Raw genomic sequence first — 22,965 nt, 5'->3', positions numbered from 1 at the left:
AAAAGGGTTGGCAAGATGTCAAATGGTGTTACCACAAAAAAATGATAAATATTAAATACTTCATCCACCTACATTGTATTAAAGTGGACTTATACATATAATTACTTAATTTTAAAAAACATCAAATTAATTTTTTTTTGTATTTCTACATTTACACATTTATGTCAAATTTAAACAGAACATATTCTAAATACAAATATTTTTTCAAAAGTTTTGACAACTGATGTAAACATTTGTTATATATCATAGTGTTGCAATGTAAATGTGGACTGTATTTTTTTCTAATTTTAGTTCACATTTATTTTCCTGTATATAATCAGATTTTGATGGTAAAAAAATGACACTGACACTGGGTTAGATCACGTCGTTGACCCATGTATGCAGAAAGGATCAGGACCTGGAATTATGCTACGTCATCAACTAGTGCTAACAGCTGATTCCCAGAGTGTCAAATTTTCTTTGAATCTAAACTGAAATTACGACTCATGGGTCTGTCACGTGATGCCCAAAAAAGGTCCCAAAAATATTCTTTTTTAAACTTAAATTGGGCAAAGAGATGTCTGTAAATCAACAACTTAATTTTTTGGAATGTCACAACCCTGGCAAATTACTTGTTTTACTTGTCTGAAAGAGCAGTACAATAACATTTTTTATTCCCATTAAAGTTAGTGGATTGCCAAACCAGAAGTAGCCACCTCTGCCTTCAGAAATCTGGTATGTTTGCTCTACGGGCCCCCGAGTATGGAAAAGCCATAGAATATCTTGGTATCCTTTATCCACAGAAGACTAGCTCTTTTAGCTTCATTTGTCACTTGGCAACTTTCATAGGAATGAACGAGGCCCTGCCTCCAATGCTGTAACCAGTTCTCTTTATACATCCATGCCATGAAATAGGTGCTAAAACAGCATTCTCAACACTATGATCATTAGAATTACTAAAAAGTTCTTCTGGTCCCAAAACACCCAATGTTTGTTGTTTCACAGGTTTTCCCAGAAAAACTGTTTTTTGAAATCACAAGCTCCCATTCCAATCTGATCAACAAATCAACCACGCTGGTTAACCAAATTGTCAGATGGATCCAATTGACAAACTGTGATGGACAAACCTTTGCAAACATACAATACATGTGACGACAAAGCCTGCACCAGCTGGGACCTGCCTACATTTCAAAAGAAGTGACATAAGTAGTAAACAGCTACCTGAAACCTCAGGAAGAAAAACTCTACACACACACACACACACACACACACACTCACGTGTAGACGTGTATCCCTGCAGACAGTCCTTGGAAAGAGACAGCCTTCCCCTTTCCTCTTCCCGTCCCCGTGTCCCCCCTTATGCCGGGACAGACCCCACCTCCCTGACAACATCTGCTACGCACAACAAGCTCCTTTTTCTAATATTTTTAGCTTTCTGGCAGAAAAGGGAAGCAGAGGTTTCTGGAGTCAAAGAAATGCTTTCTAACCAGAACTCCCTCCCCTTCCTCGCTGCACGTCTGCCAGCCGTCACAGAACAGTAGCTGGATTGAACGAGGGAGGGGTTGGACACTTATACAAGAGATGCACACATGGGCAGAGATTGATGCATACAAATGTAAAAACAAATAGGCAGAAACCATTGGTGCACACACACATCCCTGGAAACTCTCTGGCTGCTTCCATCTTCTTTCTCTCTAAAAATAGTCTTGATATTTAGACAATGTTGGGCATTGTGTGGGAGTGGTACATTAGTGACTAGAGGCCGGCACACTGTGACCTCAGCTTCAGCTGCAGATGGTCAGTGAGGGCACACATTGAAAGAAGGCTTGAGGGGAAACTCCTCTTACTGATTTTGTCATTAGAATCTGTGACGGTCAATCATAATGGAACTTTGTCTTCAGGACTTTAGATCATCATTTTCAGGCCAAGCACAGTCAGAACCACAAGTCTGATCATTTGATCATGCTGACCTATTTTTTATGTAATTCATTTTCTTTTGGTTGAATTTGATTCTCTCTGGCTCCATGGCCGCCAGGTCAAACTGCATGAAATGAAAATGTTTTCACTGTTTCCTCATGGCATCTCACTGATAACGAATCGGTTACAAAACCCATAATGAATCAGTTACACAATTGGAGTGACCCAAATACATAAGCTTACAAAATTGGATTAAAAGGGTACTCTACTCAGTACGTTTACATGACACTTGAAAAAAACGAATTATAGCCATAATCTGACTATAACTGGACAACTGAAGTGCATGTAAACATGTTAGTCCGACTGATGTCGGAGTTGTCCAACTCTGATAATGTGATTGGAAATGGATGTTCGGTGGCATTTATGACAAAACAACGCATGTGCGTATGCTCCCATGCTCCATCCCCGTGCTGGCGTATGACCCCGGGAACAAAAACAAGCCGGTCACGTTAGCTGGTTGCGTGAGCCGGTCGTGTTAGCTGGTCACGTTAGCCAGTCATACATTAGCTGCTCACGTTAGCCAGTCATACATTAGCTGCTCAGGTTAGCTGGTCATACAATAGCTGCTCACGTGAGCCGGGCATACATTAGCCGGTCACGTTAGCCGGTCACGTTAGCCGGTCATACGTTAGCCGGTCACGTTAGCCGGTCGTGTTAGCCGGTCATACATTAGCTGGTCGCGTAAGCCGGTCGTGTTAGCTGGTCACGTTAGCCAGTCACGTTAGCCGGTCATACATTAGCCAGTCATACATTAGCTGGTCGTGTTTGCTGGTCACGTTAGCCGGTCACGTTAGCCGGTCGAGTTAGCCGGTCATACATAAGCCGGTCATATTAGCCGGTCATGTTAGCCGGTCGCATTAGCCGGTCGCATTAGCCAGTCAGTAGCGACGGCACACAGTGTCAAACTGAGGTCAACAGAAAGAGCGCCATATTAACCCACTGAAACCTCACATATCGCCACCCAGTGTTGAGGAGGAGGACACGTTCCTGTCAGTTATTTAGTTTTCTCAGTTTCATGTAAACTGGGACAAGGACAGAAGTCCAATTAGACGCCAAATCAATTTTTAAGCATAGCTCGTCTAAACTGTGCATGTAAACGCACCGACTGATTTAGCATTATACTTTTTGAGTCATGGTGAACAATTCAAAATTGATTTTGCAGAAGCAGAGACATGGTAGTGCCAAAGCATCTACAAGTCAGTTAAACCTTCAATTTTAAGGTCAAAATATCGATTCAATGCCATTGTCTGACTATCAGGTCTTGATTCGTAAAGATGAACAGATCTTTGGTTTTATGCCCTGACAGCTGTCATTTTACATTTTCTTTGAAAAGATAGGCTACATGGTAGTGTGGCATGACTGCAAAAGGTATTTTGGAATGTGGTTGGAATTGATTAATAGAAAACTTATTTCAAAATAGAAAATGTTACATGCCATAACAAATTGTATTCATAATACAAACTAAGTCTGGGTCTACATTTACTCGCCATTGGGTTCAGATGTGGACCTTCGTCTGGATTTTGAGAAACCCTGTTATTAATGGAGCAAGGATTTCACACAGGTTACTCAAGAGATGTATTTTTAACATCCCAAAACTGTTTGCCAGGTCAAATCGCATCTGGCGTGCAAATGCTGAGTGTAAAACACTTTTTCCCTCAATGACAATCACACAGAATTTACACACTTGACCCTCAGTTTCAGTGGAAATACCCCAAGTCTCCTTTTTTATGACAGGAACATTTAATATCCATCAGAAATGGACATTAAGTTTGTAATGTCTGCTTATAACAGTGTATGTTTTATGCATTAAAACACGCCCAGACATTCAGTGGTGTGTTTGGGACTTGTTGTGTACTTAAATCCCACCCTCCATTCAGAGTGCTTCACATGGGTCTGGCTACCCGTGTTCCTGCATCATTTGTTGGCATCAAGGCCAGCATGTGTGTTAATAAATGTGTGTCAATTCATTTGTATGTGAGTGTAGACTTGTGTGTCCAAAGGGTGGGACAGGCAGTGGAAGGAACAGGGACTGCCTGTTCCCGAGGTGAGGTCAGCATGCTGCCATGATACACTTCCGTTCACCAGGCCTCCTGCTGCTCACACACACATACAGAATGTCTTATTGCTCCAGCAGCAGCACCAACACCCCCTGCTGCAGTTGTTGATATTTACTGGCAAAATGCACCATCTGTTTCAAATGTTACCCCTGCACTGTGAAGTGGCCTCAGTAAGTGGATGACATCATCCAGGGGAGATGATTAAGTGATGGTTAAGTGTGTTAGTTAGGACCAGATCTAATCCAACTGTAGCCTCACACACATGAAATCCAGTTCTAGCAGCATCAGATCCATCCAACAAGAACACAATATCCCTTCCTGATGGCTGTCTCCCCACTAGATAACACAGGAATTAATCCTTAGAAGTCTAAGCATTCACATTACTTAACCCTTTGGAGTTTCGGGCAATTTTGTCGGTTTTGGGTTCCTTTTCATTCTGCCTGTATAAACCACTTAAAAATCTTTACCATGACGTGTTGGTATCATTGTTTTCAAGACAACTACACCTATATGACCTCGTTATTTTTTTCATTTTGACTTACAGGATCAACATTTTGAACACAAAAAAAACACACAAAATTTTTTACAAAAAACACACATAAATCATAAAAAACATACCAAAAACCCACACAAAACTCAAAGCACACCAAAAACATATTCAAATAAAAAAAAAACACAAAAATTACAAAAAACACAGATAAAAACCACAAGAAAAACACAAAGAAATTACAAAAAAACAAACAGTAAACACAAAAGTTTGCATTACAAATGCTAAATGCACAAAGCTAAATTAGAAAAATCTCTGCAAAAAAAAGTAAAATCATGTTATTACACTTCAAGGTGTTTTTTTACCGTTGCTAAAAAAGGGTTGATGCATTAAATTGGACATGGAAACTTCTGGAAAAGCCAAAACTTTAGAGTTCAGCTGACAGCAGGGCTCCATGCTGCTTACGTTTTTACGTCGTGATGTCATGAAGAAGTCGTGCTCCGGCGCTTTGGTGGACTCCAGAGGGTTAAGACATATTTAGTTTCATGTGTCAAACTTTTCCTGTGCATAAGTGAGATGATGAATGCTAACTCTATTAATGCTGGCACAACTGCTTTGCTCAAAATGGCACTGGCTGACCTGAACGTAGTGAAATACACTTTGGTGCAATTCAATGTGCATCACACCATGGGGTTTGAATGTATGGATCAACCACTTTCTTACCAGTTACTGTTGGTGTGATGGGCGTGGCCCTCAATAGCGCTGTGCTCATTACAGAGGAGAGCTGTTCTTGGACACTGGGGAGTTCAGCGAACTCAGACACTGATAGAGCATAACTAGGCTCATGAGATATTTTCTGCAGCTCTCCAGTGTCAGAGCTCCTTGTTCCAATGCCAATGACAACGATGCACTGCTGTTTGAGAGCAGAGGCTGGGGTATCTACGTTGTCATAAGACCTTCCGCCATTTAGCAGGATCAACATCTGTGGTACACCTTGCAGGCGTCTACTCCCGGAGGAGTTTGTAAAGACGTGATGGTTAAGTGTGTTAGTTAGGACCAGATCTAATCCAACTGTAGCCAGCTGCAGACACATGACTCACAGACGTTCAGTTCCAAGGAAACCTGTTGCAGCTCCTGCTGGACCTGATGTGAACCCCTTGCATCCACTCTGTTTTACTGCTGCAGGATTTTCCAGGTGAGAGTGAATGACTGCTACTGTAGATCTGAACTCAGTGTAACTACATCTGGCACAAGGGAATGTGAACCAGGCTCTGTTTCAGGCCTTCTGGGCCTGGCACTGAACAGTAAACACAGTCATCATGGACCATTTCTGGACCATCAAACCTCTCAGTTACACCCAACAATTACAAATATACACTGAACACTGTACACCAAATACAACAACACTATTGTACTGCTTAATACTGAGCATCTCCAGTGGAGTACCTCAGTGCCAAGTTTTCAAACCAAACAGTTCTTGGGACTTCCTGAGAGGAAGGCCCATTGGGGAGTTCGGCCCAGAACTACATACTTTCAGGGACTTTTTCCTGTTTGCATTTGACCGTTTTTATCTTGGTTTATGGCCATCACCATATTGTTGTTTTGCAACCAGCATGTATGCAGAAAGGATCAGGACCTGGAATTATGCTACATCATCAGCTAGTGCTAACAGCTGACTCCGAGAGTGTCTAATTTTCTTTGTATCTAAACTATGAAATTACGACTCATGGGTCTGTCATGTGATGCCATAGGTCCCAAAAATACTTTTTTTTAAACTGAAATTGGGCAAAGAGATATCTGTAAATCAACAGCTTAATTTTTTTTGGAATGTCACTACCGTGCCAAATTACTTGTTTTACTAGTCTATGGCCCCGTTTAAAATCTGAAACCACCCTCCAGAGTGTAAAACTGTAATCCGCTTCGCCGTAGAGTGTCCGTCTACACTGCCAAGACACAAAACTCTGCTCAGATCTGCTCACGTCACGTACACGTTTAGGTCACATCCATGCTCGAGTACAGGGAAATAAACAAACCGATTGCACCGATTGGTGGGAGGCGAGCCAGACGGCTTTGGACGAGACCTGGGAGATCTAGTGGATGGTGGATAACTTTGTGGAAGGAGTAGCTGATGAAAATGTGTGGCGTGAAAACTTCCACATGCCCAAAGATGCTCTTATCGCTTTAAGTGATGCTGCCTGGCATGCATACCCAATCCAATTCCACACACTTTAGCGTCACCGTATAAACGCAGATTTCCTTCCGAAAATGCTCGTCTAAACGCAGAATAAAAAGTGAAGACGCGACGCCACTTTTGCATCTACAATTACATTTTTTATTCCCATTAAAGTTAGTGGATTGCCAAACCAGAAGTAGCCACCTCTGCCTTCAGAAATCTGGTATGTTTGCTCTTCGGGCCCCCGAGTATGGAAAAGCAGTAGAATATCTTGGTATCCTTTATCCACAGAAGACTAGCTCTTTTAGCTTCCTTTGTCACTTGGCAACGTTCATAGGAATGAACGAGGCCCTGCCTCCAATGCTGTAACCAGTTCTCTTTATACACCCATGCCCTGAAATAGGTGCTAAAGCATCACTCTAAAAACTATGATCATGAGAACTACCAAAAAGTTCTTCTGGTCCCAAAACACCCAATGTTTGTTGTTTCACAGGTTTTCACAGAAAAACTGTTTTTTGAAATCACAAGCTCCCATTCCAATCTGATCAGCTGCCAGCTCACCACCGCCTATCTACATAACATATGGTTCACGTAGGAGAAAAATTACCAATGTACACAGTGTTATCAGTAAAGGAAAGGTTGGAGAGGTTGGACAATGTTATCTTGTTGTTAATGCTTTGCTGTTTTCCTCATGTCCCAAAGCAGGATAGGGACTCTGACAAGGCATCATGATGGAGCCGACACTAATTGTCGGATGCAAGAACCATGCAACAGCCATTAATCAGTGTAGGCATTTATACACATACACATACAGTATGATGTATGGACTACTACATCAAGTATGATCATGCACACATGACACACTTTTGTTCAGAGCATCCTTTTAGTCAACTTGTGCCCTTGGGAAAACTTTACACTACACACACATGCAACTATAGCTTGTCATCACCATCTTCAGAGGCTAGGAGCAACAAATGGCTCAAGCCTACTTTTCTTTAATTTGGAGTTGAGTGTGAATGTGCAAATTGTATATTGAATAAGGTGGGAACTTTGTGTCTCCATCACTGCACAATGGTGAATTTATGAGCAGTGGTGAAGGGTAACAAAGTATATTTATTCACGTCACTGTAAAAAAAAAAAAAAAAAGTTTTTTATGGTAATAAAAACGGCAGCTGTGTTTGCCAGAACTTTACCGTAATAAATATGGTGCAACTTTTTCTAATATTACGGTAAAATGATATTAGCACTGTTGATTTCACGTTTAAGACTGCCATTTTTGTACATATTTTACCGTAAAAAGTAAAACGTTTGTCCATCAAATATAAATATATAATACACAGCCACATTTTGGATAAGTCACTTCTTGTCACAGTCACACAGCCTTGCTAAGGGACTTAATGAGTTAATGTGAAGCATAAAGCTGAATATGGGAGATTATAGAACATTTAAAGTGTTTGTTACACGCATGTCACCATGGGTTCTTATGGGTTAACAAATGTTCCAAATACTTTAAAAAAATTTTTTTTTTAACTAATACATAACTTTTATAGCTGCATTTTATTGTGAAAAACAACAACCTGTCACCAGGTCATCTTCCGTGAAAACCTTGCACGCGCACACGCGCTCGTGAGAAACATGCCTTATTTTTTCTCCCTGTTGAAAACATAGACTGTTGAACATGACTTTAACATTAACAGTAAGTGAGTGGCTATGACGCAGTAACAGTGGGGCGGGGGGCTGCTTAATGCATCATATGACTCTATTCAGAACATTTATGTCACAATAATGAAGTGCGACGCTTCGAGAAACTTCTCAGACAACACGTCTTTCTCTCTAAGTCTCCATTATATTCACTAGCTGTTATCTTTCTCATAACAGCTAATGAAATAATTAGAGTTATCAAAAAGATATATTCAGTACATACGTTAAGGTCGCATTAAATAACCTATTGAAGACAGGCTATCTATCAACATATCTCTTAAATGAGCCACCTCCAAATATATGTGTGTGTACCTTTAAATAAGCAACTCATACAGGCAAAACTTGTGATTTTAAAGTTATGGTTTCCCTTCAGGAGTCCGCAGCTGCACAGCCAACACATGAAACTCAGCATCATACTTTAAACTAACAGGAAGAGTGGTCACAGAATCTACTTTACCTCCAGATTTAGAAACTTTGAGTCTCCATGTTTCTCATAACAGCTAGTGAAATAACAGTATGTATGTAACAATACATAGGTTAAGGTCGCATTAAATAACCTATTGAAGACAGTCTATCTATCAACATATCTCTTAAAAGGAGCCACCTCCAAAAATCTGTGTGTGTACCTTTAAATCGGCAACTCATACAGGCAAAACTTCTCATTTCAAAGTTCTGGCTTCCCCTCAGAAGTGCGCAGCTGCACAGCCAACACATGAAACTCAGCATCATACAAAATACAAAACCCTGACTTTAAACTAACAGGGAGAGTGATCACAGAATCTACTTTATCTCTAGGCTTAGAAACTTTGAGATCTTACCTTGTTCATTTTCCCGCTAATCATATTCCCTGGTTTACCAGCTGCCCTTCATTCTCAGGAAGACCATCAATAATCTGGCCTGCCACTGAGATCACTTGTTTTCTTTACTCCGGTCCTCCCTCCGTACAGGGCTGCTGGGCGGAGCTACACGCAGCTAAAGCATGTGTGGAGTACTATTTCTCGAATTTCAGCCCCTGATTGGCCAGTTTCCTGAGGGAGCGTAGGGATACTGGATCTTGATTGGTTGGATTAAACACTGTAATATTCTAGGTGTGATTGAGGTGATGAATATGGAATGTGTTTCATTCTATCGTCCCTCTTCTTTTATTTTTTTTTAAAAACTTTGTTTATTAATTTTTTTCACAATACAACACATACATACAGGAACACTCAGAGCAGAATCCCCACCCCAAAAAGTAAAAATAAATAAATAGATAGATAGATAGATAGATAAATAATAATAATAATAATAATAATAATAATAATAATCAATAGATGAATAAATCTAAGACAATATAAGTTAAGTATGTTGTAAAAGAGGACATATATAAACATAAAAAGGAGAGAATTTTACTGGAAAAAAACAAGCAAAAAACATTAGAAACTACAGTATATACTGAATAGTATTTTAAACGGGTTGTCATCTAAGCACAATGAAATCTGTGGTTGTCCTAATTAACTTGAGTCATGCAGCTCTGATTTCTCTTCCACATATCTCATAAAAGGTTGCCAAATCTTATTGAATTTGCCAGCTGAACCTCAAAGCTTTTCTAATTTCATATAATATAAAGTACTTCTGATCCAAAGTGTATGGGATGGAGGGATCTATCATTCCTCTTCATAGTATTTATTGTATCACTACAGTAGGCCTAAATACATTAATGATGTGGCTGTGCAATAGTATAGTCTTTTATGTGGTTTAAAAAAATGTAATAACTGTAATTAAATAACCACAGAATCAGCCCTATCCTCCACAACAAGGTCAAAATGATGGTATGGTACAGTAGGTTGATCTGGGTGTGACTTTTTAAAAAATGTAAGGCATTTGAAATCTAGCATGTAAACAAACATGTAGCTATGTAGCTCACACACATACACATGCTGAGGCGTTTTAATTAATATGCTACAGAAAGACTGGAAACTAACTGACTTAATTTCTTTGAGCACTTTTAAATCCAAACTGAGAGTTATTGAGGCCAATTCAACAATATGCACTTGTTTCTCATAACACGTTTAAGGTCTGTGTCTTATGTAAATATGGAACTGTATTTTGTCTTTGCTGCCTCTTGGCCAGGGCTAAATAAAGGTTAAATAAAAAAATAAAAATTAGAATAGAATAGAATGGAATAGAGTCTTTATTGTTAGCACAACGAAATTGAGGCCCAGCTCTCCCGTCAGAGCAAAAAAGATAAATATCAAATAAATAACCAAACAAGGCATGCACCTATCAAACAAACAAACAAACAAACAAAAAAAGGACACTACATACAAATCACAAAGTAAGGGACTGTAAACAGAGCTGCAAATGATTGCGAACATTGCACACATACATTGCGCACAAAACATTGCACTTCTGATCAGGAAAAAAGAAAAGAAAAGGAAAGACCTATTGCACATGTCACACAGAGAAAAAGCTTATTGCACATTTTATACAGTAAAAAAAAGCCTGTTGCACATGTCATACATGAATGTGAAACGACGTGGCTGAATTATGAGCCCCATGTGCACGAGGTGGCTCCTTCTACTGATCACACATCACCATTATTGTTACGTGTGTAACAGACAAGTTTATTTCAACCGTCTGAATGGAAAGAGTTTTAGTCAAGGCACTCAGGGGTTCTGAATTCTTCTTTGTATGTTGGAGCAGGTACTTTATCACCACCACTCCTCATGTGGTAAATGTGTTAATTTAAACTAGTTTTAAAGGTGCCACATTGTTAAAAGTGAGACTTCCATGTCTTGTTATTAATAGGGCGGGTCTAGGTGCTATATATATGCTGTCAAAGTTTGAAAAGACTCAGTTCAGGGAGAAATGCACACAGCATGTATTCAGAAACCTTAAAACGTGCCGTCCGGACTGTCGGGTCGTGATGTTCCAACTGTACTATACTGCAGTAGTTCTCAACCTTTTTTGAGTCGCGACCCCCAATTTAACTTGAATGTTGTCCGCGACCCCCGCTCACTGAACAGAATCTCACATGCACAGTTCAGATCACCCAAAAAACAAACAAAATGACCACAAAAAGACACAAAATGACCAAAAAAGGAAACAAAACGACCAAAAAAGACACAAAATTACCAAAAAAGACTCAAAATGACCAAAAAAGACACAAGATGACCAAAAAAAAGACACACAATTACGCAGAAAAGAAACAAAATGACTAAGAAAAGGAAACAAAATTACCAAAAAAGACACAAATTGACCACAAAATGATCAAAAAAGACACAAAATTACCAAAAAAAAAAAAAAATTACCAAAAAAGACACAAAATGACCAAAAAAAAGACACAAAATGACCAAAACCCCCCCCGAAATGATTAAAAAAAAGACACAAAATGACTAAAAAAAGACATGAAATTACCAAAAAGACTAAAACACATTAACACATGAACACTTTAACACAGTGGAGACAGAGCTGACTTCCAAAATGATTTGGCGACCCCCAGAAATCATCTCGCGACCCCAATTGGGGTCCCGACCCCAAGGTTGAGAATAGCTGCTATACTGCTTTGAAGCTTTGAAGCTAATGTCCATTTCATTATGCTACTTGGCCCAAAAACACTTTTTCCAAGATACTTATTATGGAAACGTTTGTCTTTTTATACCTCATTTTAAGTTTAGAATTAGATTAATTCAGTCAAATTACATTTGCAAAGTCTAGAAATGTGCTTTTATACACAGAACTTTTTAAAAATTCATATACCACTGAGCAACTTTCATTGGAATGAACAGGGGCCCACCTCTATCGCTGTATCCGGTTCTTTTTTTAAATACCCATGCTATATATAAAGTGTAGCTCCACTGCTGTTACAGTCATTCCCCAGCTTTTTAACAAGTAGGATTTAAAGAAACAGAGCGTTTCAGATGCATTCTGGGAGAATACAGGTACGTCCAGATAGACAGTATGAGAATAATAACACATTTTTTTAAACATTAAAACATGTTCTAGTAAAAACAAAAAAAATAATACACATATTATCCTGAAAATGAGAAAAATATGTCTACTTTAAACTTAGTGTTAAACAATATTAATACAAGTAGAGATTGATAATATCAGGTCCTTTTTTTCTTTTTCTCAAGAGTTCAGTCAGGTTTCAATTTGTACTGCTACCACTTGGGAAGGCAGGGTTGGATGTTTCAAACATCCATCAATTCTTTTTTTGCTTTTCTAGAGACATGCTGACTATATTAGCCATGGGTTTGATGAATCAGCATCTCATCAGTTGGGTGTCATATTCATTTTTGTATTTTCCATGAAATTACTCCACAATCTGTCCATGCACCTACTTGTACCTGCACTAGTATGTTCAAGTGTACAAGTACCTTAGTTGTGAATCACTGTTCAAATGTCCCCACCTCATGTTGAGCCTCTGTCTAGACAGGTCCCCTAATATCTCACAGTATGTCCCCAACACTCAAACATGAAAGTGCTTCCATTAACATGTGCATTGATGCTGCTGCTGAGTGGTGGCTAGTGTGTCAGTAGCAGCACCTTGTGGTGAAATAAGAGAAGTGCACAAAGCGGGTTTTGTAACTTGGACATGCATGTCTTTTGATATAAAACACCCTTTAATGGCTCTTTGAAAATAACTTAGTCTGAAAACATGCAAGGCTGTTTGCATTTTCAAAAAAATGTGTTAAATCAGAACCAGTCTGAGCTGATTCACTATAATCAAAATAAGCAAAACATCAAACGTGGTGAAATACATTTTTGATTGCTTGCCAAACTATATGTGCATGCTTATGGTTGTGATTATACTCTATATATGCCCACATGTGCATAGAGCTTCATTCTTTTTGAGTTGACCGTCTTAAACTGTTAGCCCATAATATTCCCCAGCCTCAGACTCCTTAATGCACAGAGCATTATTTCTGTCTGCTGCCTCGATCTCTTAAGTCACTTCCATATGTGTTAGATAGACGTGCAGGTACTCTATATCCCCACCAATCAGGGTGAAACGTGACTGTGAGTCACGACGTATGCAGAATCCCCCGACTAAACAACACGTGCAGTAATGCAGTCCATTCCTTTCGCTCATAGCTTAAGAATTTCCGGCTCATGACAGAAAAAAAGGAGGACTGATAGATTTGGGGGGTCTTGGGAAGTTTAATTGTTTGTGGAGTTTTAAGGCTCCCTTTCTCTTGGATCGTGGCATGGTGTAAGGGGGGAAAAGGAGTAGGGGGAGAGAGATGAAGAAGCAGAGGAAAAGGCGAAAAAGGTAATAAAGAGGGGCGGGGAGGCCACATGTGAGACAAAAAAAATACTAAGGGACCATGAGAGACAGGAAGCTGGTGCTTGGGATTGGAATGAGGGGTTGACTTGGTGAGTAAAGTGGGGGAGGGTCATGTTGGAAGAAAGATGGAGATGAAGAAAAGGGGGACCCTTCTGCACACATATGGAATGAATTCTGAATCAACCTTTTTTTGCACTTAGAACAACACTGTTGATTTCGTGCAAGGTGCTTGATATTGCTAAACACCAGATATTGCAAAGATGCCAGGTGTGTATTTATTTCTAGTCCGTCTAGAACAAATAATTTAGAGTCTTGAGGAAGTTGAAGGACTTGGATCAAGCTTGGAGGTAAATGAGGAATAGGGGGGACAGAGTGGGAACCCTGGCCAAGAGGAAATGAGGGGAGGAGGAGGCTAGAAAAGGGGGCTGTAAAGCTTGACGAAGGATTGTGTAAGACAGCACTACGCCAAAGTCTGATAAGGTGCAGCTGTTGGAGGAGCGAAAGAGTGAGAAAACAGTGGGTGAGACGCAGAGATACTGATGATACACACTGTCAGAAACAATGGACGCTGTTTGTACACTGCAAAAAAAGGTGTGTCTAAAAACAAGATAAAAACACCAAATCTGAGGGAAATGATCTTGCTGCATGGACAGATAATTTCACTTGACAAGATTTCTTAAATGTTGGATGTTGAATGCTTAAAATAAGGGTTAGAAATTACAATAAATTATCTAATAGTTCTAAATCTAAAGTTGTTGTTTTTTAAAATCTTGGTAAGAAACAAATAATTGTCAGTGCACTCTGCTGGGGCCAGTTCATCGCTGCTTGCAGCTTTAATTTATCTTGTTTTAAGAGTTAATTTCTTATTTTAAGCGTTCAACATGCTTATTTCTAGATTTAATAATCTTAATTTAACACATAAGAACCCACGGTGACACGGGTGTCACAAACATTTTTTAAATGTTCTAGTAATGTTCATGTATGTTTTCTCAAGTACATAAGTGTGTTTTTCAGTATTCTACAGCTACAGTAGCTTGTTGAGACGCCGTCAAATGAGGCAGTGTTATTTTTCATTTATTTATTATTATCTTGTTACTTAAAAACAAATCTGAAATGGAATTTGTTGTTCAACAGCACTATTAATGTCACAATTTTTATATATGTGGTGGAGATGCAAAGAAAAAGGCAAATTTGTGTTTCTGTAAGCAGAAAATGTGTCTAGTTTATTCAATTAAAAATAAGAAATATCATAAACATAAATACTATAAACGCCCAATGTAACGTATATGTCACATTACAGATCTTTGTTATTTAGGGGTAGTATTTTTTATTTTTTTTTAACATCATAAATGTGTTCTATGTGGTCCACTTGTTCTGTGGTATATCCCCCATAATTTTCCTTATTAAGGATTACTGGGTCTGGGTTCTTATGGGTTAAGAAATCTTGTCACATGAAATTATCTGTCCATGCAGCAAGATCATTTCCCTCAGATTTAGTGTTTTATCTGGTTTTTAGACACACCTTTTTTGCAGTGTACCTATAGGGGTGCAACAACTTGTCACTGGGGCAGTCCCCTTGAAGATGCAACTGTTGTACCCTTGGCCTTGGCTTGGGAACATATATACCTTTTTGGTAGACAGAGTGTTCTGTCCCAGTGACAAGCCATTTTCCCCTAATGGTACAAGTTCAGCACATCATTTCTCTGAGTGCAGTTGAGCACATGTTCATATTTATTGTGCCGATGAGCTCAATAAAATCCTTTCTTTGAGCCAATGCTGCTCAGTCCCAAAGACACTTTTTGGGCAAACGACACACTCAACATTTTTGAGAGCAAGAAAAGAAAATATTTGGTGCATAGTTTGCTGTGAGGTGTTTCTTTTAAGGGTGGTGCTTGGATTTGGGTTTTTTTTTTCGACATACTGAGAGAGGAAGTGGTTTATGTCTTTCCCTTTTCCCTCGATCAGCTTTCATCTGCGCGACCGCTACACACAACAATACGTATTACTAAAATCCTGCTCTGAGTTTGGGACTGATCATTGTTTTTCAGGCCACAGGAATCTAGCCAGCCACCCATCGAGTCTTGGATTTATATTGGAATTCATCTGTTTTTCTGATGTGCAGGAGTGTGACAGATACTTCTGGTTCTGTTCTATTCTACTCTGTTTTATTCTGGATGTTGGAGGGGGTCTATATTTAACCCTAACCGGTCACTGTTCCTTCCTGTGTTGGGTGTGTGTTTGTAGTGAATGCCTGTGGCTCATGGCCTCAGTATTTGTCATGGCCAATCTAAGCTTTGTTGCTCATGAGAAATTACAGAGAAGCTGGACAAATACATATAAAACCACTGTCACAACGCCAGGTCTTCATGTATTTCCAGAGCCAACAACACTCACAAAAAAAAGCCAAAGTTGTGGTATGACGAATTTGACTTTGTATCCTTTTTCTGGATCTTTAGTTATATAAACAACCTCCAATAAACTTGGCAATCTGAGAAGCCACAACACTTGTAACGTTAGGAACAAGCAGTAATGTGTTACAGAAAAACAGATCAACACATCACCTCGAACTAAAGAACTGTATTAAAGGGGGAACGTTTGTTGGATGAAAACAAACCACCATGGATGCAACCTAATTAGGGGCCCTAAAATCATGCTGTATCAAATTAGACTTATTTGATTAATTAAGACTAATGACTGAGACTGTAAACTCATGGGGAAATGTTTACTGAGGTAATAAATCAAGTGAAAAGTAGGGGTCATTTCCAAAGGACCTTTATACCAACAGATTTCTTTTTAAAAACAGTGGAGTCGTCCTCTGCTGGCCATTAGATAGAATACAGGTTTAAGACATTGGCTTCCATTTTTCCAGGTTTTCCAGGTTTTTCAGGTTTCCTTTTGCTTAGAATTGAACTCCTTTGCACACAAAGTTCCTATTTTATGTTCATAATTGTCACACATTTCAAAATGAATACAGCCTCATGTTGTGACAATCATGTTTACACACCCAGTTACTGTAATTTTTCACATCTGTCAAAAGCCTTGAGAGAGTTGTTTGACCACTCAGAGCAACATGCGAAAGTCATCATCGGCGAGAATGGAAGTGCATTTCTACAGCAGCTGTGACACGGCAGTGATCTGGTGTACATAAATCATAATTGTCTTGATAAAAATGTGTCCAGAATGTGTAGAAAAGCAGCTGTGAAGAGATTTCAGTGTGGAGCAAGGTGTTGGAATCATGCTATCTCTAAAGCCCTACTGCTAACGTGGCTAAAAACCATCCTGGCAATGGAGGCTGTGAGAATACAGCCAATATAAAAATTCACTTTCAAAGTGATTCCAGAAATAATTCTCAGACATGAACCCTTGGCTGTGCATGTATGTGAATTAAATACACATTTATTGTGATGAAGGCCAAGACAATTTAACTTTCAATGCCAGTATGGCCTGTTTGTGATCATAACACACAAAAGGACTAATCAAAATTTGATTTCATAACAAGAATAAACCTCGAGGTGGCAGTCTCATTACTTCTACTATCATACTTTGATTTATCCCACATGAATTCTGCATCATTTGCCAGAGCTCAGGCCAGTGCAATATATTTAAAGAGAACCATATAATATATTGTGTCTGTTCACCAGAAACTGTTTATTTCAGGAATGCATTTTTAGGGGGCTGTTTATTTATGTTCAGCTACTCTCCATCAACAGCTGTCCAAGGCGGTTATGAATACAAAACCAGAAGGAGAGTATGAAATCATAAAAGGCTATTGGTGCGGTGACCAGACAACAAACCAACAAACCAATTTGGGACAAAGAGTATGTTTGTTGAGAGACAGTGCGGGACACGTTCATTTCAAAAGTTTTTTCTAGTCAACAAAAAAGGCAGGTGCTAGCTACTACTACAGTTTGCTGCCTGTGGGATTGGGAGTGCTGGAAACTGGCTGGAAACTGCTAGCATAGTTAAGCACAAAGAATCAAAGCAGGAGAAAATTCTAGCATAGCTTAGCACAAACACTCGAAGCAGGTGGAAACTGCTAGCGAAGCTTTTTGCAAAGCTACACTTAAACTTCCCCCTACTTTGAATCTTTGTACTAACAATCAAAGCAGGGGGAAACTGCTAGCAAAGCTGAGCACAAACACTTAAAGCAGGTGGAAACTGCTAGCAAAGCTTAGTACAAAGTTTGGAAGTAGGGGGCAGTTTTAGTATAGCTTAGCATAAAGACTGGAAAAAACTGGGAAACTGTTAGCATAGCTAAGCACAAAGAATCAAAGCAGGAGAAAATTCTAGCATAGCTTAGCACAAACACTCGAAGCAGGTGGAAACTGCTAGCAAAGCTTTGTGCGAAGCTACATTAAAACTTCTTCCTGCTGCCAATCTTTGTACTAATAATCAAAGCAGGTGGAAACTGCTAGCGTAGCTTAGTACAAAGATTGGAAGTAGGGGGCACTTTTAGTATAGCTTAGCATAAAGACTGGAAAAAAAAGGGAAACTGTCCTATGTTCCCCTGTAACAATACATACCGGGGAGCATAGGACCCTTTTTCTGAAAAAAAAAAAAAAGTCTGCACAAAGTCCAGAAGTAGTGGAACACACTACAATACACTAGTAAATGCTACATGTAGATATTTCACTTGCTGTCACCTTATCTGCCTGGCTATCATCTTTGGGTTTTAGTATTCATCAACATATCAGAACATAACCACCAGCAAGGGAAAAATGCAAAATCCATCCAATCCATTTGTTAAACAACACCAACACTCTCTAAACCATGACACAAAATAAAGACATTATTCTGAACTTTTTAAAAGATGTGTTTCACCCTCCCTCTATGTATAGCTCTTCAATACAAAACAGTAAATATACTGCAACGTATTACAATGTACAATTATATTATAATTTCTCAATGTTATATTTTTTAGTAAACAAACAAAATGGTCCATGAATAAAGTCAGATCATAGACTATAAAAAAACACCCATTTCCTGTATTCCTGACATAACAACAGAAATTATGTAATCATGCTTTGAGCAGCACATGGAGCATAATTTGCTGTTGCAAAATACTTCCAGTAAGTACTTGGCAATGAGTCTGACGAGTATATGTGTACCATATGCCAGGATATAATAAAGTGAGAACCAATCATGTTCAGGTTCTCAGCAGTAGCATCTTCACACACCTACGATTGTCTGCAGGTCCATGGGAAACAACCATTAAATTATAAAAAAAGAAGAAGTGAAAAACAAGTTGATAAAAAATGACCATAAATAGATGAATCATAATCGTCTCCTCTAGGATAATCAGTGAGATCCGACTGGTTCCCACACCCCTGTAGTGGGGTCGGTCACTGCAGGATGACGTCGTCCAGAGGGCTCCACATTCCCACGCTGCTCAGCATGTGATATGGAGCCAGTGGGACTGTGGTGCAACCAAGCATGCACACACACACACACATGGAAAACAAGCCCAGATGGAAGACGGCATGCATGCACTTTAGAAAAATGCACGCAAACATACTTAGATAATTCACATATTTGGAATCGAAAAGCCACAGAGACTGAAGTCTGTGTGTAAAGTTCTCAATGTTCTCGACAGCGAGCTAATCTGACTCTGGCTACATGATGGTGACTCCCTAGTAGTGCTGAGGCCGTCACAACAGTACCATTGTGTCCGCACAGATGTGACCTCAGCTCAGAGCTGCCATCGTCATCCACATCATCCTTTAAATCAAAGCCAAACAAAACACACACACGCTCCTTGTAAGAAAACAATCACTTATTTAAACTTCAGTCGTCCTGCACATGTTCATGAGACCAGCACAACACTTATATCACATTGAAATATAAAAATAAAGACGAGGTGTACCTATTTCCTGTCACTTTTCTATCAAACATGAATCTGATACTAATTGCCTACATGGTCTTGAGCAGACGCTGACCTTTGACCTCCCTTTGGAACAGGGCAGCAGGGACAAGAATTTCCCATCAAGTATCTAAAGTATAACATTAACACTGACTTCATTACTGAATCCTAGTTAATGTTTGTCTAATAAAAATGGAAAACATCCTTTTGTTCTAGCTCAAATAAATTAAGACAATCAAAATAAGCAGCATTACTACACCTTCTGTGGGAAGGCAACACAATGAAAAAAATCTATATACCCCTTATTATCTTTAATTTGCAATTGAATAGAACAATTTTTATTTTTAAAGACGACAAACAATTATGATACAGTTTACTGATATACTGTATGTTTTATGTGGTAATTATGGTTGATGTTTGTTTGTGTCTAGTTTAGTTTTAATGTTATTTAATGTGTTAAAGTTCTTATTTATTATTGTTGTTTTATTTATTTAGGTTGGTTTTGTGATTTTTTTGTTGTTGTTCTTTTTGCTTTGTTTTGTTTTGTTTTTTTCTTTTTTTTTTACTGTGTTTGTCCATTGGTGATTTATGTTGTGTTTTGTTTCAATTAATAAAAACAAACAAAAAACAACAACAATTATCATACATATTGGATTGACTGCAATACAGGTCCTTAAAATTGGATATGATTACTGATTTGCATTGATTAAGCACTGCACTTCTGCAACATTGGCAGATTCAGTGGAGAGTAAAAAGAAAGAAAAAAATCACATCAATGCACCGAAAACAGAGATATTGACTTTTTCTATTCCACGCCTTCTTCTTCCCTGTTATTGTTAGCGGGTCATTGTTTATGGTGGGATTAGCAATTTGAGACGCGAGAATAGAGTTTGAGAACCGATGTCTATGTCTAGCCTCAAGGCTATAAACAGATATATAAACATTAAGATATATATTTTTTTCTTTAAATGCTAAAAAAAAAAGCTTAATCACTGTTGGACATTAGCCAGTGGGTTCGTAGATTAGATTTCAGGCAATGCCTTCAAACTCTCCAACTCTCCAATGCCTTCCTACTCGCCTGCTCATGTGTGATTGGTCAACACCTCTCAGACTACACACGGACTACAAATGGAGACCAGAACACTTTGAATACCAAAACCTTGTCCTGTTGCCTACAGGATGCCATGCCATTGTTCTGACATCCCAATACTCCAAAGAAGTGATCTTTCTCTAATCCTAACCAAGTGGCTTTTGTGCCTAAACCTAAATATTCCTTAAAAACACAATTATTTTTAAGAAGCACAGCAGTAAGTGGATTATGGTATGCATTTTTAAGGCAATTGGGCCATTGGTACCCATATATACGTATGCTTTGGAGCAATGAGATGTTAAGTTTAGCCCAATTTGTTTTTTCCATTTTCAAACTTGTTGTTGTCATACCCATACTGACTCTAGTGACATCACTCGAGGCATTTATTAGACTTCTTCTGGAGCCACAAAAAGCTTTATACAACTTTTAAATACAACATAGGGCTGGGCGATATATGATATATTTTTAAACGTGATATGGAATGAGACCATATTGCATATATCGATATAGTTTAAATTTTCTTTCTTTCTTGATATATAATTGCTGCCCTTACTAGGGTTTGTCACATTTTGTTATTTTGTAATGTTTGTTATTCTTTTCTCATACAAATATATTTATTTTGGAAAAAGATTGGCCTATTTTATTTCATAGGCTAATTTTATTTAAGATATTTTTTAATTTAAATGTGCACTTTATGGAGCTTTGATTTTTTTTTAAATTAAAGTACTCCTGTTGTTATACAGTATTTGTGGTCACTTAAATAAACAGTTTAAAAAAACTACTTGTGGCATGTCATATTTGGCTTTGACTTTGAGTGAACATTTGCTCTTAATAAAATAAGATGAAAAAATATGGGGATATATATCGTATATATCGATATTCAGCCTAAATATATCAGGATATGACTTTTGGTCCATATCGCCCAGCCCTAATACAACATATGCAGAAGTACTATCAAACACCTGCAAACAGACTCAAACATCCATGCTGAGCTATTGATAGTAACTTCAGACAAACAAAAGAATACACATGCAATTAATATGTACATTAAAGTTACTGTACATTACATGATCAGCCAAATAATCAGATATTTTCCTGGTAATATACCTCTGATCAATAAACAACACACTCAGCCAAAACAATTGTATAGTGTGACATGTGATGACAAAGCTCTGACTACAAACACTCCTCATGGTGCCCAATGGGGTGCATTTGAAGGAATGCATGCCCGATTACAGCGAGCATGTTTACCAATAATGTCACCACGTGAACGCTGCATGCACACTGACCTTTGTCAGCCTCATCCTGCTGCTCTCACTCCTCTCCAGACTCCTTCTCTTCACAGACGAGCTTCTGACCACCGCCACTGGTTGCACCTCTTCCTCCCCACACCAGTCCGAACTCAGGACGCAACCCATATAGATGGACGGGTCCTGGACTCTGGACTTTTTCCACCTCCTCTCTCTCTCTCTTCTCTCTCCTTCTGTCCTCTCTCCCCCTCTCTGTCCTCTAAACAGGCTCCAGTCCCGGTTCCTGGGCAGCTGTTTTTGTCAGCTGGAGTCGAGGACAGGGAGGCCCTTCCCCTTTTCTTGGCTCTCGTTCAGCCCTGCTACAGGGACAGAGGAAAGGATACACTCTGCATGCTCTCACTGCCCCCCTCCTTCTTTCTATACTCACTTTAAAAACACCTCTCTCTCCACATGTGGACTCCCCATTTTTGTACCTCCTCCCCCTCTCACTACTGCTCTTTGTTTCACCCACACTTCACAAACACCCAAACTTTCTTAGACACCCTTACTTTACTTTTCCTCTCTGTTTTTTGTCAGTCTATCACCCTCACTACATCCCAGTTCCCTGGACTCACACATAACCCTCGACTCAATGCTCTCGGATCCTTCTTCTTTCTGTCTCTCCTCTTGTTGCTTCTCTTCCTCCCATCCCAAGAACACGGCTCTCCCTTCCTTCTCTCTTCCTTTCCTCCTGCCTCTACCTCTCCACTGGACTTGCCTCACTCTTACATATACAATTACCTCTCTGTTCTCACCCCCACCCACCTCTCCTCTCCTCTGCGGTTTCCTGCTCCCAGATACAGGCAGTCTCTCCTTAGCTCTGGCAACACATTGTTGGTATTGTCTAGAAAACAACCAAGAAAACCAAACAGTGAGGGCAGCTGTTAGGATGCTGGGCAAACCAGTGATTCAGAGTGGACTGAGCCTTGGTTGCACTGAGCCTTCCCTTGTTTACAATGCAATAGCCTGTTTGTTGCAATTGTGGAACAAGGTCTCTTTCACAGCAGAATCCATACCTAGCATATAACAAAGGATGTGAGACATTGTATGAAGGAATGTCAGATGCATCCTTGTCATTGT

The 22,965-nt window shown here is 39.2% G+C and overlaps 1 protein-coding gene across 7 annotated transcripts in view; it reads right to left on the bottom strand.

Annotated features, from left to right (window-relative positions):
• tns2a (tensin 2a) overlaps positions 1-22,081 on the bottom strand; it is a 116,005-nt gene extending 93,924 nt beyond the window's left edge. For 6 of the 7 annotated variants that reach the window (XR_009394400.1, XR_009394401.1, XM_059333193.1 and 3 more), the window contains exon 1: positions 21,886-22,081. Coding sequence is in view for 5 of the 7 variants with exons in the window: in XM_059333193.1 (XP_059189176.1) it covers positions 21,886-22,014 (129 nt within the window). In the remaining 2 variants the exon portion in view is untranslated. Of the gene's footprint in view, positions 1-9,192; positions 9,265-21,885 lie in introns of those variants that run through there. The other variant, XM_059333197.1, reaches the window with a different exon arrangement.
• Between the last annotated feature and the right edge of the window lie 884 nt (positions 22,082-22,965).

The sequence above is a fragment of the Centropristis striata genome, chromosome 5 (assembly GCF_030273125.1).
Source record: "Centropristis striata isolate RG_2023a ecotype Rhode Island chromosome 5, C.striata_1.0, whole genome shotgun sequence".
Lineage (NCBI taxonomy): Eukaryota > Metazoa > Chordata > Actinopteri > Perciformes > Serranidae > Centropristis > Centropristis striata.
The sequence above is the reverse complement of the archived record's forward strand: the minus strand, read 5'-3'. Positions and strand labels throughout refer to the sequence as shown.